Source organism: Saimiri boliviensis, chromosome 6 (genome assembly GCF_048565385.1).
Source record: "Saimiri boliviensis isolate mSaiBol1 chromosome 6, mSaiBol1.pri, whole genome shotgun sequence".
NCBI lineage: Eukaryota > Metazoa > Chordata > Mammalia > Primates > Cebidae > Saimiri > Saimiri boliviensis.
The window spans coordinates 126,963,274-126,976,066 of NC_133454.1; the positions used below are offsets into that span (position 1 = coordinate 126,963,274).

The 12,793-nt window shown below is 57.6% G+C and overlaps 2 protein-coding genes across 2 annotated transcripts; one reads left to right on the forward strand and one right to left on the reverse strand.

Moving 5' to 3' along the window:
• Positions 1-1,377: 1,377 nt before the first annotated feature.
• Positions 1,378-12,396, forward strand: CABP4 (calcium binding protein 4). The gene is made up of 8 exons (XM_003941200.4): positions 1,378-1,537; positions 2,085-2,985; positions 3,080-7,080; positions 7,477-7,507; positions 7,587-7,730; positions 8,865-8,974; positions 9,320-9,467; positions 9,580-12,396. Exons 3-8 carry the CDS (start codon positions 6,724-6,726, stop codon positions 9,606-9,608), a joined length of 819 nt encoding a protein of 272 aa, XP_003941249.1. The 5' UTR covers positions 1,378-1,537; positions 2,085-2,985; positions 3,080-6,723; the 3' UTR covers positions 9,609-12,396.
• Positions 1,699-3,066, reverse strand: GPR152 (G protein-coupled receptor 152). The gene has a single exon (XM_003941201.4). The coding sequence runs from the start codon at positions 3,064-3,066 to the stop codon at positions 1,699-1,701; it is 1,368 nt and encodes a 455-aa protein (XP_003941250.1).
• Positions 12,397-12,793: the final 397 nt, after the last annotated feature.

Sequence of the window (12,793 nt, forward strand, 5' to 3'; positions counted from 1 at the left end):
CATGCCAAGCTACCTTTTTTGTATTTTCAGTAGAGACGGGGTTTCACCATGTTGACCAGGATGGTCTCGATCTCTTGACCCCGTGATCCACCCGCCTCGGCCTCCCAAAGTGCTGGGATTACAGGCGTGAGCCACCGCGCCCGGCCTACCTTTTCTTTTTCTTTCTTTCTTTCCTTCCTTTCTTCCTTCCTTCCTCCCTCCCTCCCTCTCTCTCTCTTTCTTTCTTTCTTTCTTTTTTCGAGGCAGAGTCTCACTCTATAGCCCACGCGGGAGTGCAGTGGCACAATCTCAGCTCACTGTAACCTCCGCCTCTCAGGTCCCAGTTCAAGCAATTCTCCTGCCTCAGCCTCCCAAGCAGCTGGGATTATAGGCTTGCGCCACGATGCCCAGCTAACTTTTGTATTTTTAGGGTTTCATCATGTTGGTCAGGCTGGTCTTGAACTCCTGAACTTGTGATCCACCTGCCTCGGCCTCCCAAAGTGCTGGGATTACAGGTGTGAGCCACTGTGCCCGGCCAGCCTTTGCCCTTTGTAGAACCACTGGTGCCTGAGCTCTGTGTGCTTTACAACTTCTCATTTGTGTACTTGGGCTGACAGAAGGAGGATGCTGTTCAGGCAGGTTCGGGGCCTCCGCACCCGCAGCCCCATGGAGAATCCCATACCGCCCTCCCCATGGGTGGGAGCAGGTGGATGCTAATTGAACTTTTAAATCGAGTCAGACTTTGAAGTCCTCTGCGGCCCCGTAAGGTCCAGAGGTGGCCCCCTGATCACAGGCCATCCTGGTGTCTGCGGCCCCAGTGGATCACAAGATCTCACATGCTTGGGCCAGGTGACGTCTCTCCCTGCTGCCACCTCCATCCATCCCCAGCCGCTAAAGGGACATCCCTGTATGTGGCTGAAGGAAAACACCACCAGTTCACCCAGCCCCTCCGTGTGCCAGGCCCTCGGGTGCCTTACACACTTCCTCATTTCATCCTCACGATGGCCAATGACACGGGAGCTTGGAAGGTGAAGTGGCTCCTCCAGAGTCGCGCAGCTGGAACATGGCAGAGCTGGATGTGAATCCAGGCTAGGCAGCTCCGGCCTCTTCTCCTGGCGCCTTGCTGAGGGAGACCCTGCCCCAGCCTCAGTGACTGTTGGGGGCAGGGGACTGCTGGATCAGGCTTGGCCATGCCGGGCAGCGTGTGGGTCACCAGGGCCTCGGGCTCCTGCTTGGGGCTGGCGGCTCCCAGGAGACCCCCTTCTCTGCAGGGACTTTTTTGTTTTGTGTCCTTGTGTCCAGGCTGGAGGATGGGACCGGAGGAGGAGAGGGAGGGAAGGATGAAAGGGAAGTCAAGTCAAGCCCAGGAAAGTGCCCCCTGCTGTCTTCCTCCAGCACGACTGAGGCCCGGTGAACTGTCAGCAGTGAACCCCGCAAGATGCCATTAGCTGTGGTTCGGGGGCTGTCGGGCAACTGTGTGTGTGTTGGGGGCAACCACGGAAGAGGCTGGTGGCTGGGAACAGGGACGCGACATGGAACTGCCAGAGACTTTTGGCTGGTTCGTTTCCCCTCCCTCAAGTCCTCCCTCCAGGCCCGAGGGATTCGGCAGGGTTTTCAAGGACAGCGCTGTCCGTGGCTTCCCGCCTGTCTGCCTGGCTGGTTCTTCTGTCTCCCCCGGACTCTTTCGCTGCTCTGGCAGGCCTGGGCATTCCTGGACCCTCACGTGGGGCCTGTGCCTGGGGCCTCCTCGGGAGGAGTGCCGCTGGGGATTGCTCCTTCAGAGGCAGGAGGAGGGGCTGGGTTCTCCGGGGCCCCTGGTGTGGGATGGGAGGATGGGGCCCGGGAGGCTTCGTCACAGGGACTGGGCACAGAACTGGCAGCGGGTCCAGGCGTCTGGGCCTCAGTGCCTGACTGTGCCTGGGCCACAGAAGCTGACTGTGGCTGGGCCGTGGGGTTCAGCTGTGGCTGGGCTGTGGGAGCTGATGGTGGCTGGGCTGTGGGGTTCACCTGAGGCTGGGCCACAGGATCCATCTGTGGCTGGGCCTCCACTGTCGGCCCTGGCAGAGCTGGGCCCTCAGAGTCCAGCTGGGTCTGTGGCTCAGCAGGTGTGAAGCTGCCCGGCCGTTCCTCGCAGAGAGCTGCCGCGAAGGACGAGAGCACGGAGCGCAGCAGGGCCCGGAGGTCGGCGCTGGCCATGAGGCAGAGGAAGGGGCTGAGGCAGCTGTTGAGCAGGATCAGGTAATCGGAGTAAACCAGGGCCTCCCAGAGCAGGTAGCCGGGGTAGATGTCCCATAGGAAAGCCAGATAGAGCAGCTGGGCCAGCTGGTATGGCAGCCGCAGGACCACGTAGGCCGACAGAATGGTCCTGGCCACACGGGCAAAGCCCCGGCAGGCTGTGGGCTGCGGTTGGCGGCGGCAGGTGTGACAAGCCGAGGCCTGGGTGAGCACGTGACAGACCAGCAGCAGGAGGAAAGGCAGGAAGCCCCCCAGGACCTCCAGCATCCGCAGCGGCAGCTCCTCGCTGTCCCAGAAGTCCAGACAAATGACCAGGTCGTACCACCAGACCGTGGCCTCGGGGAAGACCAGCCAGGGCACGCTGAAGAGCGTGGCCAGCACCCAGACCCCAGCGCAGACCCAGAGGGGCAAGCGGGCAGGGCGGTGCCTAGGGTACCAATGTGGGCACAGCGCCAGCAGGCAGCGGTCCAGGCTGAGGGCAGCCAGCAGGAAGAGGCCAGAGGTGTACGATACACCCCACAGGAAGTAGTAGAAGCGGCAGGCAGCTGTCCCCAGCGGCCAGTGCCCTCCATGCTGGATCTCCAGGATCTGGAAGGCCGCTGCCGCCAGGAACAAGAAGTCAGAGAGGGCCAGGCTGAGCAGGAGCAGCGCCAGACGCGTGCCTGCTCCATGCCGGGCCTGGGAGCCGGCCAGCCACGCCATCAGCCCATTGGCTGGCAGCCCAAGGAGCAGCAGAGCCACCAGGAAGACTGTGTCCCAGCCACCCTGGGGGTAGGAGTCCTCGTCGTCCAGCTCCGTGCGGGGCCTGTGGCCGGTGGTGGCACCCAGGTCGGTTTCCATAGCAGTGTCCATCTGGGGTCCCCAGAGCCCTGCTGGACACGGAGTGGGTGCCTGGTGAATCAATAACAGCGTGAATGACCGAGAACGAGAGAGATGGTGCGGGGCATCTCCAGGCAAGTCACAGCCCTCCCTGTGCCGTTGTCATTGCCTTTTGGGTAGTCAGCCTGTGCCAAGGGCTTGAAATGGATGATCTCAGGGAGTCCTTATACCATCTACGTTACAGGCAAGGAGAGGGAGGTTCAGAGAATCAGTGAAGGTAGGAAAAGAGAAGGCAGGGCTCAACCCAGACTTTTTTTTTTTTTTGAGACAGGGCCTTACTCTATTGCCCGGGATAGAGTGCAGTGGCACTATCCCTGCAGCCTCCACCTCCTGGGCTCCAGTGACCCTCCCACCTCAGCCTCTCTAGTAGCTGGGACTACAGACGTGCAGCCACTACTTTTAAAAACAGCACCCAGGCCGGGCGCGGTGGCTCAAGCCTGTAATCCCAGCACTTTGGGAGGCCGAGGAGGGTGGATCACAAGGTCAAGAGATCGAGACCATCCTGGTCAACATGGTGAAACCCCGTCTCTACCAAAAATACAAAAAAAAATAGCTGGGCATGGTGGTGCGTGCCTGTAATCCCAGCTACTCAGGAGGCTGAGGCAGGAGAATTGCCTGAACCCAGGAGGCGGAGGTTGCGGTGAGCCGAGATCGCGCCATTGCACTCCAGCCTGGGTAACAAGAGCGAAACTCCGTCTCAAAAAAAAAAAAAAAAAAAAAAAAAACAGCACCCACGGCTGGGCGTGGTGGCTCACGCCTGTAATCTCAGCACTTTGGGAGGCCGAGGTGGGTGGATCACGAGGTCAGGAGTTCAAGACCAGCCTGGCCAACATGGTGAAACCCCATCTCTACTAAATGTACAAAAATAAGCCAGGTGTGGTGGCAGATGCCTGTAATCCCAGCTACGCGGGAGGCAGCAGAAGGAGAATCACTTGAGCCCAGGAGGCAGAGGTTGTGGTGAGCCGGGATCATGCCACTGCACTCCAGCCTGGGTAACAAAGCAAGACTCTTGTCTCAAAAAAAACAGCAGCCGGGCGCGGTGGCTCAAGCCTGTAATCCCAGCACTTTGGGAGGCCCAGGCGGGTGGATCATGAAGTCAAAAGATCAAGACCAGCCTGGTCAACATGGTGAAACTCCATCTCTACTAAAAATACAAAAAATTAGCTGGGCATGGTGGCACGTGCCTGTAATCCCTGCTACTCAGGAGGTTGAGGCAGGAGAATTGCTTGAACCCAGGAGGCGGAGGTTGCGGTGAGCCGAGATCGTGCCATTGCACTCCAGCCTGGGTAACAAGAGCGAAACTCCGTCTCAAAAAAAAAAAAAAAATAGCACCCATTACTATTTTTTTTTTTCTTTTAGATGGAGTCTTATTCTGTTGCCCAGGCTAGAGTACAGTGATCTTGGCTCACTATAACCGCCATGTGCTGGGTTCAAGTGATTCCTATGCCTCAGCCTCCCAAGTAGTTGGGACTATAGGCACGTGCCACCACACCCAGCAAATTTTTGTATTTTTAGTAGAGATGGACTTACATCATATTGGCTATGATGGTCTCGATCTCTTGACCTCATGATCTGCTTGCTTTGGCCTCCCAAAGTTCTGGGATTACAGGTGTGAACCATTGCACCCAGCCAAATTTTTTTTTTTTTTTTTTTTTTTTTCCCATAAAGACAGGGTTTCACCATGTTGGTAAGGCTGGTCTTGAACTCCCGACCTCAGGTGATCCACCCGCCTTGGCCTCCAAAGTGCTTGGATTACAGGCATGAGCCACCGCGCCCGGCCAGCCAGCTTTTAAAATTTTCAGCAGAGACAAGTTCTTGCTGTGTTGCCCAGGCTGGTTTTAAACTCATGAGCGCAAGCAATCCTTCTACCTCGGCCTCCTAAAGTGTTGAGATTACAGGCTTGAGCCATCGTGCCCAGCTAGACTTAATCTCCTGCCATGTGGAATCCCACTGTGTCTGGGTAGACTAACCCAGAGGCTTCCAAAGATTGTTAAAGGTACGAAATTTTGTCTTTAAAAAGTATTTTAGTAGAACTCCTATATGAACTAAAAGGGGGTGCTCAAATTAAGGGGGGAAAAGAGTACCCCCCTAGGGTTCCAGGAAGCACAGTTTGAAGACCACTTGGTCTGCTCATCACAAGGCCCCTTTATGCCTGCTCTCCTGGGGTTTGAGTGTTTAGGGTTCCAAGAAGGGCGGGCTCTCACTCCCACAGTCCCAGGGGACCCAAAGGTAGGGAGTCTGCGGCAGTGGGAACCCCCTCCCCTCCAGTGAGTGTCACTCATGGGTCTCAGGATGAAGTCCGGATCTCAGGACCCCGACAGCCTGGGGCCAGGAGGGCCATCCTGGGAGCCCCGGTACCTCTCCAGTGTCTCCTGCCCCCCATGGCTCTCTCCTGCTCCCCACAGCTCAGGCAGGAGGTGAGCCCCGTTTGTCTCCTGGAGCTGCTAAACAGAGAAGGGGAGGGCTCTGCAGTGGGATGGCAGTGAGGGCAAGGGCGGTTGGGGGGCACCCAGACCTGGGATGCAAGAGGCCTGCAGCCCCACCTCGCCCTCCCTGCTGGCAGAGGGCCCTGAGAGCCCACGTGGTGGTACAGTCCGGGGAGGGAACGGCTGCCCCCAGGCCCATGGCTCCAGCCACTTGGTCTTTAGTCTGGTGGCCTCTGTACCCGCAGGGTTCCTCCTCCTTCTTGCCCCCCTCTGCTGTCTCTATTCCCTATTGGATCAGAGCCCCAGGCACCCCCAGCCCCCGGCCCTGACCAGTGAGGCCTGGCTTACCTGGGAGTGAGACAGCTCCAGCTGTCTCCCCGGCCCTCACCGGGGCCTGCTGTGTGGCGCCTGGCGGCGCTAAGGCGGCTGGGCAGGAAACCCAAGCTGAGAGGACATCAATCATTCATAGGGCTGCTTGCTGGGAAACCCTAACCCTGGCCCAGTAGGGCCAAGTGACCAGCCAGGCCCCCTCCCCCAGCCCTTAACGGGCCTGGACAGTCAGACCCTCCTCCCCCAGACCTCTGCGACCCACCTCCTCCCACATCACCCCCTGTGCCCCTCCACCCAGCATTCGAGGTGTCTGTGATCTGGCCTCTTCCTCCGTTTCACATGCCCTCTGCGCCGCGCAGGATGTCACCCATGGGGGGCCCCAGTGGGCCACTTGCTCGTCCTTTCCCACCTCCCAGCTGTCGTCCAAATGCCTCCTCCTGCCTAAGATGCCTACCCTGGTCCTCTAACAAAGGCCTCCACCCATGTCACACAGCTGGGCTGAGTCCTCTGCACCCTGGCTCTATTCCCCACATTTTATAGATGGGGAAACCGAGATTGGGAGGGGACTCTGCTGGATCTCCCGACTAATAAGTAGCAGGTCTGACATCTGAGGCTCATGGCAGCCACCATGTCCTGGTGCCCTTTGCTTCTGACTGAGGACAGTTCTCTGGACCCATCTGGCTCTGCCCTGGCCAGCTCTGGAGCAAAGCACTGGGATTAGGGCCGGGGCTGCCTACCTCACTTACCCTAATCCCCCTCAGAGCCCGATCCTAGGCTCCCAGCTCTAAGAGTGGGGGTGCATAAGCAGCTTCATGAGTCCTGAGAGCCAAGGGTGCCCAGGAGTGCTGTGTCTGAGCCCTGCCCTCCCTCCCCCATGGCCACAGAGCAGGTGAGCGGGCAGCATGGCCCAGACCCAGCCACTGGCCCTCAGAAGACCCCTGTGACTCCCAAGAGTGATGCAGAGGAGCCCCCAATGACCAGGAAGAGGAGCAAGAAGGAGAGGGGGCTCCGAGGGTCCCGGAAGCGCGCTGGCAGCTCTGGGGACCAGGCAGGCCCCGAGGCCCTGGGGAGCAGCAAGAACCTTCCCAGGACTGGAGAGGGGCCGGCAGGGGTACCCCCTGCATCCCCTGGGCCGGCCTCTTCGCGCCAGTCCCACCGACATCGTCCTGACTCCCGGCACGATGCTGCTCAGAGGACATACGGGCCCCTGCTCAATCGAGTCTTCGGGAAGGTTAGGTGGGACCTGGGTGGGCCTCGGGGGCCTGGGGGTGGGGCTGGAGACACACCCCTGGGGTTCAGCCCACCCTGCCCCTGAGAGGCCCTCTGTCTCTTCTGCCCCAGACTGAACCTGGGCTGTGGGATTGTGTTGCTGTGGTTTGGGAAAGGGTGGGTCTCTGGCCGGTGTGGGCGTGGGCAGAGCCAGAGCTCGCACCAGGGCTCTGTGGGGGCTCCAGGCCCCAGAAGCATGAAAGCAAGCTTGCTCCTCCTGGGACACACGAGGCTGCAGCGTCCTTTCCCTGCCCCGCTGTGGCTGGCCCTGCCCAGGCCCGCATGAGCAGGGGATGGAGGAGGAAGGGTGACAGAGCCATGGCTGGCCCTGGGGACATGGCAGACTCTCCCCGTGCAGGATCGAGAGCTGGGCCCGGAGGAGCTAGATGGTGAGTGGCTCTTGCTACTGGCGGGGGCAGGGGCTGTCCCTGAGCCTGGCCACCTGGGCCTGACCTCCCTCCCCCACAGAGCTTCAGGCCGCCTTCGAGGAGTTTGACACCGACCGTGACGGCTACATCAGCCACCGGGAGCTGGGCGACTGCATGCGGACCCTGGGCTACATGCCCACTGAGATGGAGCTCCTGGCGGTCTCCCAGCACATCAAGATGCGAAGTCAGTGCTGGGCCCCGCCCACCCGGCAGCCTGGGCTTCTCTGGGCTGCATGGTTCAGAGGGATCACGAGGGGCTGGCAGGAGGTGGCCCTTGAGAGGCCATCAGGGTGGCGGTGGGAGTGAGGGAGGGTGATGGTTTCCAGGTGGGAGCACTAGGGTCCAAGCTCCTGCCTCTGTGTGTGGGAAGGCCGGCCAGGAAGGCGGCCCTAGAGATGCAGGAGGGCCCCTTGGGGCTCAGGTTGAGGATCCCACTGGGGATACCTGTTGCCGTGGCCGGTGCACACATTCACTCCTTCCACCTGAGCCCTTCCTGCCTCGCTGGTCCAGGGGCCCCGACTCAGTGATAAAGTGCTCTCTGCTGACACTAGTCACGTGGCACCCTCTCTCTTTCGCTCTCTTTCTGTGACTCTGCCCCATTCCTGTGCCCCGGCGGCAGATAACTGAATCGGGGTCACCCTGGCGGGAGAGGACCCCAGCCGCGCCTGGCGACTAGGTGTCTGATGGCAGGCACGGTGCGGTTACCTTTCGCTGGTTTGTCCTCAGGCAAAGCTCAGATTCACTTCATTCCAGGACTCCTGCATTTTCTCCATACAATTTCCAAAATGGGGATGTGATTTATAGCTGATGTGGACATCTGGTGTCGTGGCAAAGCTGTTGCATGACTATGGGTGTTTGTGTGACTGACGGCATCTTAGAACGGAGGCATAGACTACATGGGTGTGTCGGGAAGTGGCACTGATTGCTGCCCACGGGGCTCCAGCACCTCATGGCTGTGAACCTGAACCCCAGCAGCACCACCATGAAGTAGGCTTCTCACCCTGTCCCTAGGATGAGGAAGGGAGGGTAAGTCAGCCAGTGCCAGACACAGCAGCGGGGTCAAGATTTGAACCCGGGACTATCTGGTCCAAAGCCTGGTCTCTTCCTCGCACACTCAGGTTCTTCGCTAAGAGCAGAAGCAGCCCCGGCACCCCAGCAGCCGAGGATGGGGGTTCCAGCCTCCTCTCTGCTGCATCAACATGCTTGTTTTTTCCTAGGTGCAGAGCCTGGGGGTGGGGGTGCCTGGCCTGTGGGGTGTCCCTCCTTGGGCTTCAGCCCTCATGCCCTCACCATTGTGATACTCTGCCTGGGTCCGCAGTGGGTGGCCGCGTGGACTTTGAGGAGTTTGTGGAACTGATAGGCCCAAAGCTGAGGGAGGAGACGGCGCACATGCTGGGGGTTCGGGAGCTGCGCATCGCCTTCCGAGAGGTGGGAGCGCGGTGCGGTGGGCAGAGGGGGGCAGGGCTGGGTGGCATCCTTGCTGGCCTCTCACTCAGGTCTCAGCCTCAGGAAGGCCCAGAGCCCTGCAGGTGGTGGGAGTGAGGCCCAGCAATGGGTCAGAGAGGGTCCAGCTCACTCCCAGCTAGGGGATCCATCCAGGGGGACTTCCTGGACCAGGAGGCAAACCACCTTGTCGTGGGAGGTTGGGGAAGGTGTGCGTGGGTGGAGATGGTGGGCAGGGGGGCATCTAGGTACAGGCAGGGGTAAGAGTGGAGCTGGCTGCAGGCTGAGGCAGCTTTGGGTGGGAGGGGCTGAGCCTTGCCGGGACCCTAGTTTGACAGGGACAGGGATGGACGAATTACCGTACCAGAGCTGCGGGAGGCAGTGCCGGCTCTTCTCGGGGAGCCACTGGCGGGTCCTGAGCTGGACGAGATGCTCCGAGAAGTGGACCTCAATGGGGATGGCACCGTAGACTTTGATGGTGAGTATCCTTCCTGGAAAACCCTCCCATCCTCCCAGGGCCCAGGCTGAGCCCAGCACCCCCTGGGATCCCTGACGTGGACCGGCCCAAGCCCTGCCCTGCTCTCCCGCAGAGTTTGTGATGATGCTCTCCCGCCACTGAGGCTCCAGGAGGGAGTATCTGTTGCCCCCGGGCCCCAGATGCCAGCAGGACCCAGGCTGCGCCCCTTCCCCAGGAGGCGCCAGGATGGAGATGGAGGGGTCCCAGCAGCCCCCAGACTTCTATCCCTGAAAACACCTGGCCTCAAGGTCTGCTTGTTACGTCACCCGCCCACCCTCATCCTCACCTCCCCCCACTCAAGCTGCCTGGAGAAGACCTGCTCTCAGCTGCCCACCGTTCCTCAGCATGAGCAAGATTTGGGTCTCTCCAGAGCCCTGGAAGGTAGGGAGTTCCCTGGCACTGGCAGCATTCAGTGCCCCCCCCACCGCACCTCGAGTGGCATGATGAATTGAGAGGGTGGCTGGACCTCTCCTGCTACTTATGTTTATAAACTTTTTTTTTTTTTTTTTTTTTGAGATGGAGTCTTGATCTGTAGCCATGGCTGGAGTGCAGTGGCACAATCTCAGCTCACTGAAACCTATGCCTCCTGGGCCCGGTTCAAGCAATTCTCCTACCTCCTTCTCCCAGGTAGCTGGGATTACAGGCACGAGCCACCATGCCCAGCTAATTTTGGTATTTTTTAGTAGAGACGGGGTTTCACCATGTTGGCCAGTCTGGTCTTGAACTCCTGACCTCGTGATCTTCCCGCCTCAGCCTCCCAAAGTGCTGGGATTACAGGTGTGAGCCACCATGCCCAGCCTATAAAAATTTTTTTTTTTATGTGAACTTGAGCCAGGTGTGGTGGCTGACACTTGTAATCCCAGCTGTTACTAAGGGGCAGAGGTGAGAGGATACCTTGAGCCCAGAAGTTTGAGACCTACCTGGACAATATAGCGAGACCCCATTCTCAACAAAAAAAGAAAAAAAAAGTGAAAACAAGTGAACTTGAAAGAAAGGGATGGCCCAATGTATCAAAGACAAAGAGAGAAACGAAGCTGGGATTGTGGGAGCGGGCTGATCCCGCGGGGGTTTCAGATGCAGAGAGGGGCTTCGGCACCTGGGCTCCTACACCTGTAAGTGACAGAAGAACTGTATAGTCTGAGGAGCAAGAAACAAACATTCCACGGTCTCGAAAGGCTAAGATATGAATCTATCTGCGCTATCTCCCACCAGTCGGAGAAAGTGGTGAGGATACAAACGTTCAGGGTCGGGAGTGGAAACAGCTGCTCTAGAGAGCCCGGAACTCCAGGGTCTGCCCTTCAAGCAGGGGTGTCGTCTATCTCTAGGGTGTGAAAAGCTGAAAACAACTAGAAAAAACCCCTGCTGAGCAGAGGTACGCTTTCAACCCACTTGGGCACGTGGAACTTCTAAAAACAAAAGCAAACCCAAAAAACCCTGCTGTTCCCAAAGGTGAACTCGTGATAAAAACTACAGATTACTGGGCCAGAAGTGGTGGCTCACGCCTGTAATCCCAGTACTTTGGGAGGCCAAGGCGGGTGACCCTCCTGGAGACCAGCCTGGCCAACCCAGGTGAGATGGGGTGAAACGCCGTCTCTACTAAAAATACAAAAATTAGCTGGGCGTGGTGGCGTGCACCTATAATCCCAGCTATTCCGGAGGCTGAGTCAGGAGAATCGCTTGAACCTGGGAGGCGGAGGCTGCAGAGAGCTGAGATCGTGTCATTGCACCCCAGCCTGAGTGACAGAGAGAGACTGTCTCAAAAACAAAACAAAACAAACCTACAGATTATAAAAGTAAAGAACCACCATGAGGGTGGTGAGGCAGAGACGAAAACAAGAGACCTGGCGTCTCAGTGTACATCATACAGCTGCCTGAGAGACCACAGGACACATGCAGAGAAAAGAGGGGTAAGAGCGGAAGAGAGGCCAACAGGATGGTATGAAGAGAGAACCAGAAGATTTAAAAAGCAACCCAACGGGCCAGGCGTGTGGCTCATGCCTGTAATCCCAGCACTTTGGGAGGCCCAGGTGGGTGGATTACTTGAGTTCAGGAGTTCGAGACTGGCCTGGGTGACATGGTGAAACCCTGTTTCTACTAAAAATTCAAAAATTGGCCAGGCATGATGGTGCCTGCATCTGTAGTCCCAGCTTCTCTGCAGGTTGAGGTGGGAGGATCGCTTGCGCCCAGGAGGCAGAGGTTGCAGTGAGCAGAGATGGCACCACTGTACTCCAGCCTGGGTAACAGAGCGAGAATCCGTCTCAAAAAAAAAAAAAAAAGGCCGGGCGCGGTGGCTCAAGCCTGTAATCCCAGCACTTTGGGAGGCCGAGGCGGGTGGATCACGAGGTCAAGAGATCGAGACCAGCCTGGTCAACATGGTGAAACCCCGTCTCTACTAAAAACACAAAAAATTAGCTGGGCATGGTGGCGCGTGCCTGTAATCCCAGCTACTCAGGAGGCTGAGGCAGGAGAATTGCCTGAACCCAGGAGGCGGAGGTTGCGGTGAGCCGAGATCGCGCCATTGCACTCCAGCCTGGGTAACAAGAGCGAAACTCCATCTCAAAAAAAAAAAAAAAAAAATTAAAAAAAAAAAAAAAAAAAAGAGTGCCATGGCTTCTGTTAAAAAAAAATATATAGCCACTGGAATGAAAAAATTCATGGATAAGCTAAAGAGCAGATTAAACACAATTTAAAGAAGATTAATGAACTGGAAGCTATATCTGAGAAATCACTTATAATGTAACACTGAAAAACAAAAAGATGGAAACAATAAAAGGTAACTAAAAGTCATCGGAAGACTGTGTGTGGTGGCTCATGCCTGTAATCCCAGCATTTTGGGAGGTTGAGGCAGGAAGATCACTTGAGGCCAGGAGACCAGCCGGGCTAACACAGCAAGACCTTGCCTCTACAAAAAAAAAAAATTTAAATAAATAAATAGGCTGGGCAAGGTGGCTCGCGCCTGTAATTCCATCACTTTGGGAGGCCAAGGTGGGCGGATCACCTGAGGTCTGGAGTTCGAGACCACCCTGGCCAACATGGTGAAACCCTGTCTTAAAAAATAAATAAATAGGGCCAGGCGCGGTGGCTCAAGCCTGTAATCCCAGCACTTTGGGAGGCCGAGGCGGGTGGATCACGAGGTCAAGAGATCGAGACCAGCCTGGTCAACATGGTGAAACCCCGTCTCTACTAAAAAAATACAAAAAATTAGCTGGGCATGGTGGCGTGTGCCTGTAATCCCAGCCACTCAGGAGGCTGAGGCAGGAGAATTGCCTGAACCCAGGAGGCGGAGG

Excerpts from the sequence above, each read along its gene's own strand:
- GPR152 (XM_003941201.4), bottom strand. The coding sequence starts at position 3,066 with ATGGACACTGCTATGGAAACCGACCTGGGTGCCACCACCGGCCACAGG.
- CABP4 (XM_003941200.4), top strand. The coding sequence starts at position 6,724 with ATGGCCACAGAGCAGGTGAGCGGGCAGCATGGCCCAGACCCAGCCACT. Across the intron at positions 7,508-7,586 it reads GGGCCCGGAGGAGCTAGATG|AGCTTCAGGCCGCCTTCGAG; the intron begins GTGAGTGGCTCT and ends CCTCCCCCACAG. Across the intron at positions 7,731-8,864 it reads CCAGCACATCAAGATGCGAA|TGGGTGGCCGCGTGGACTTT; the intron begins GTCAGTGCTGGG and ends CTGGGTCCGCAG.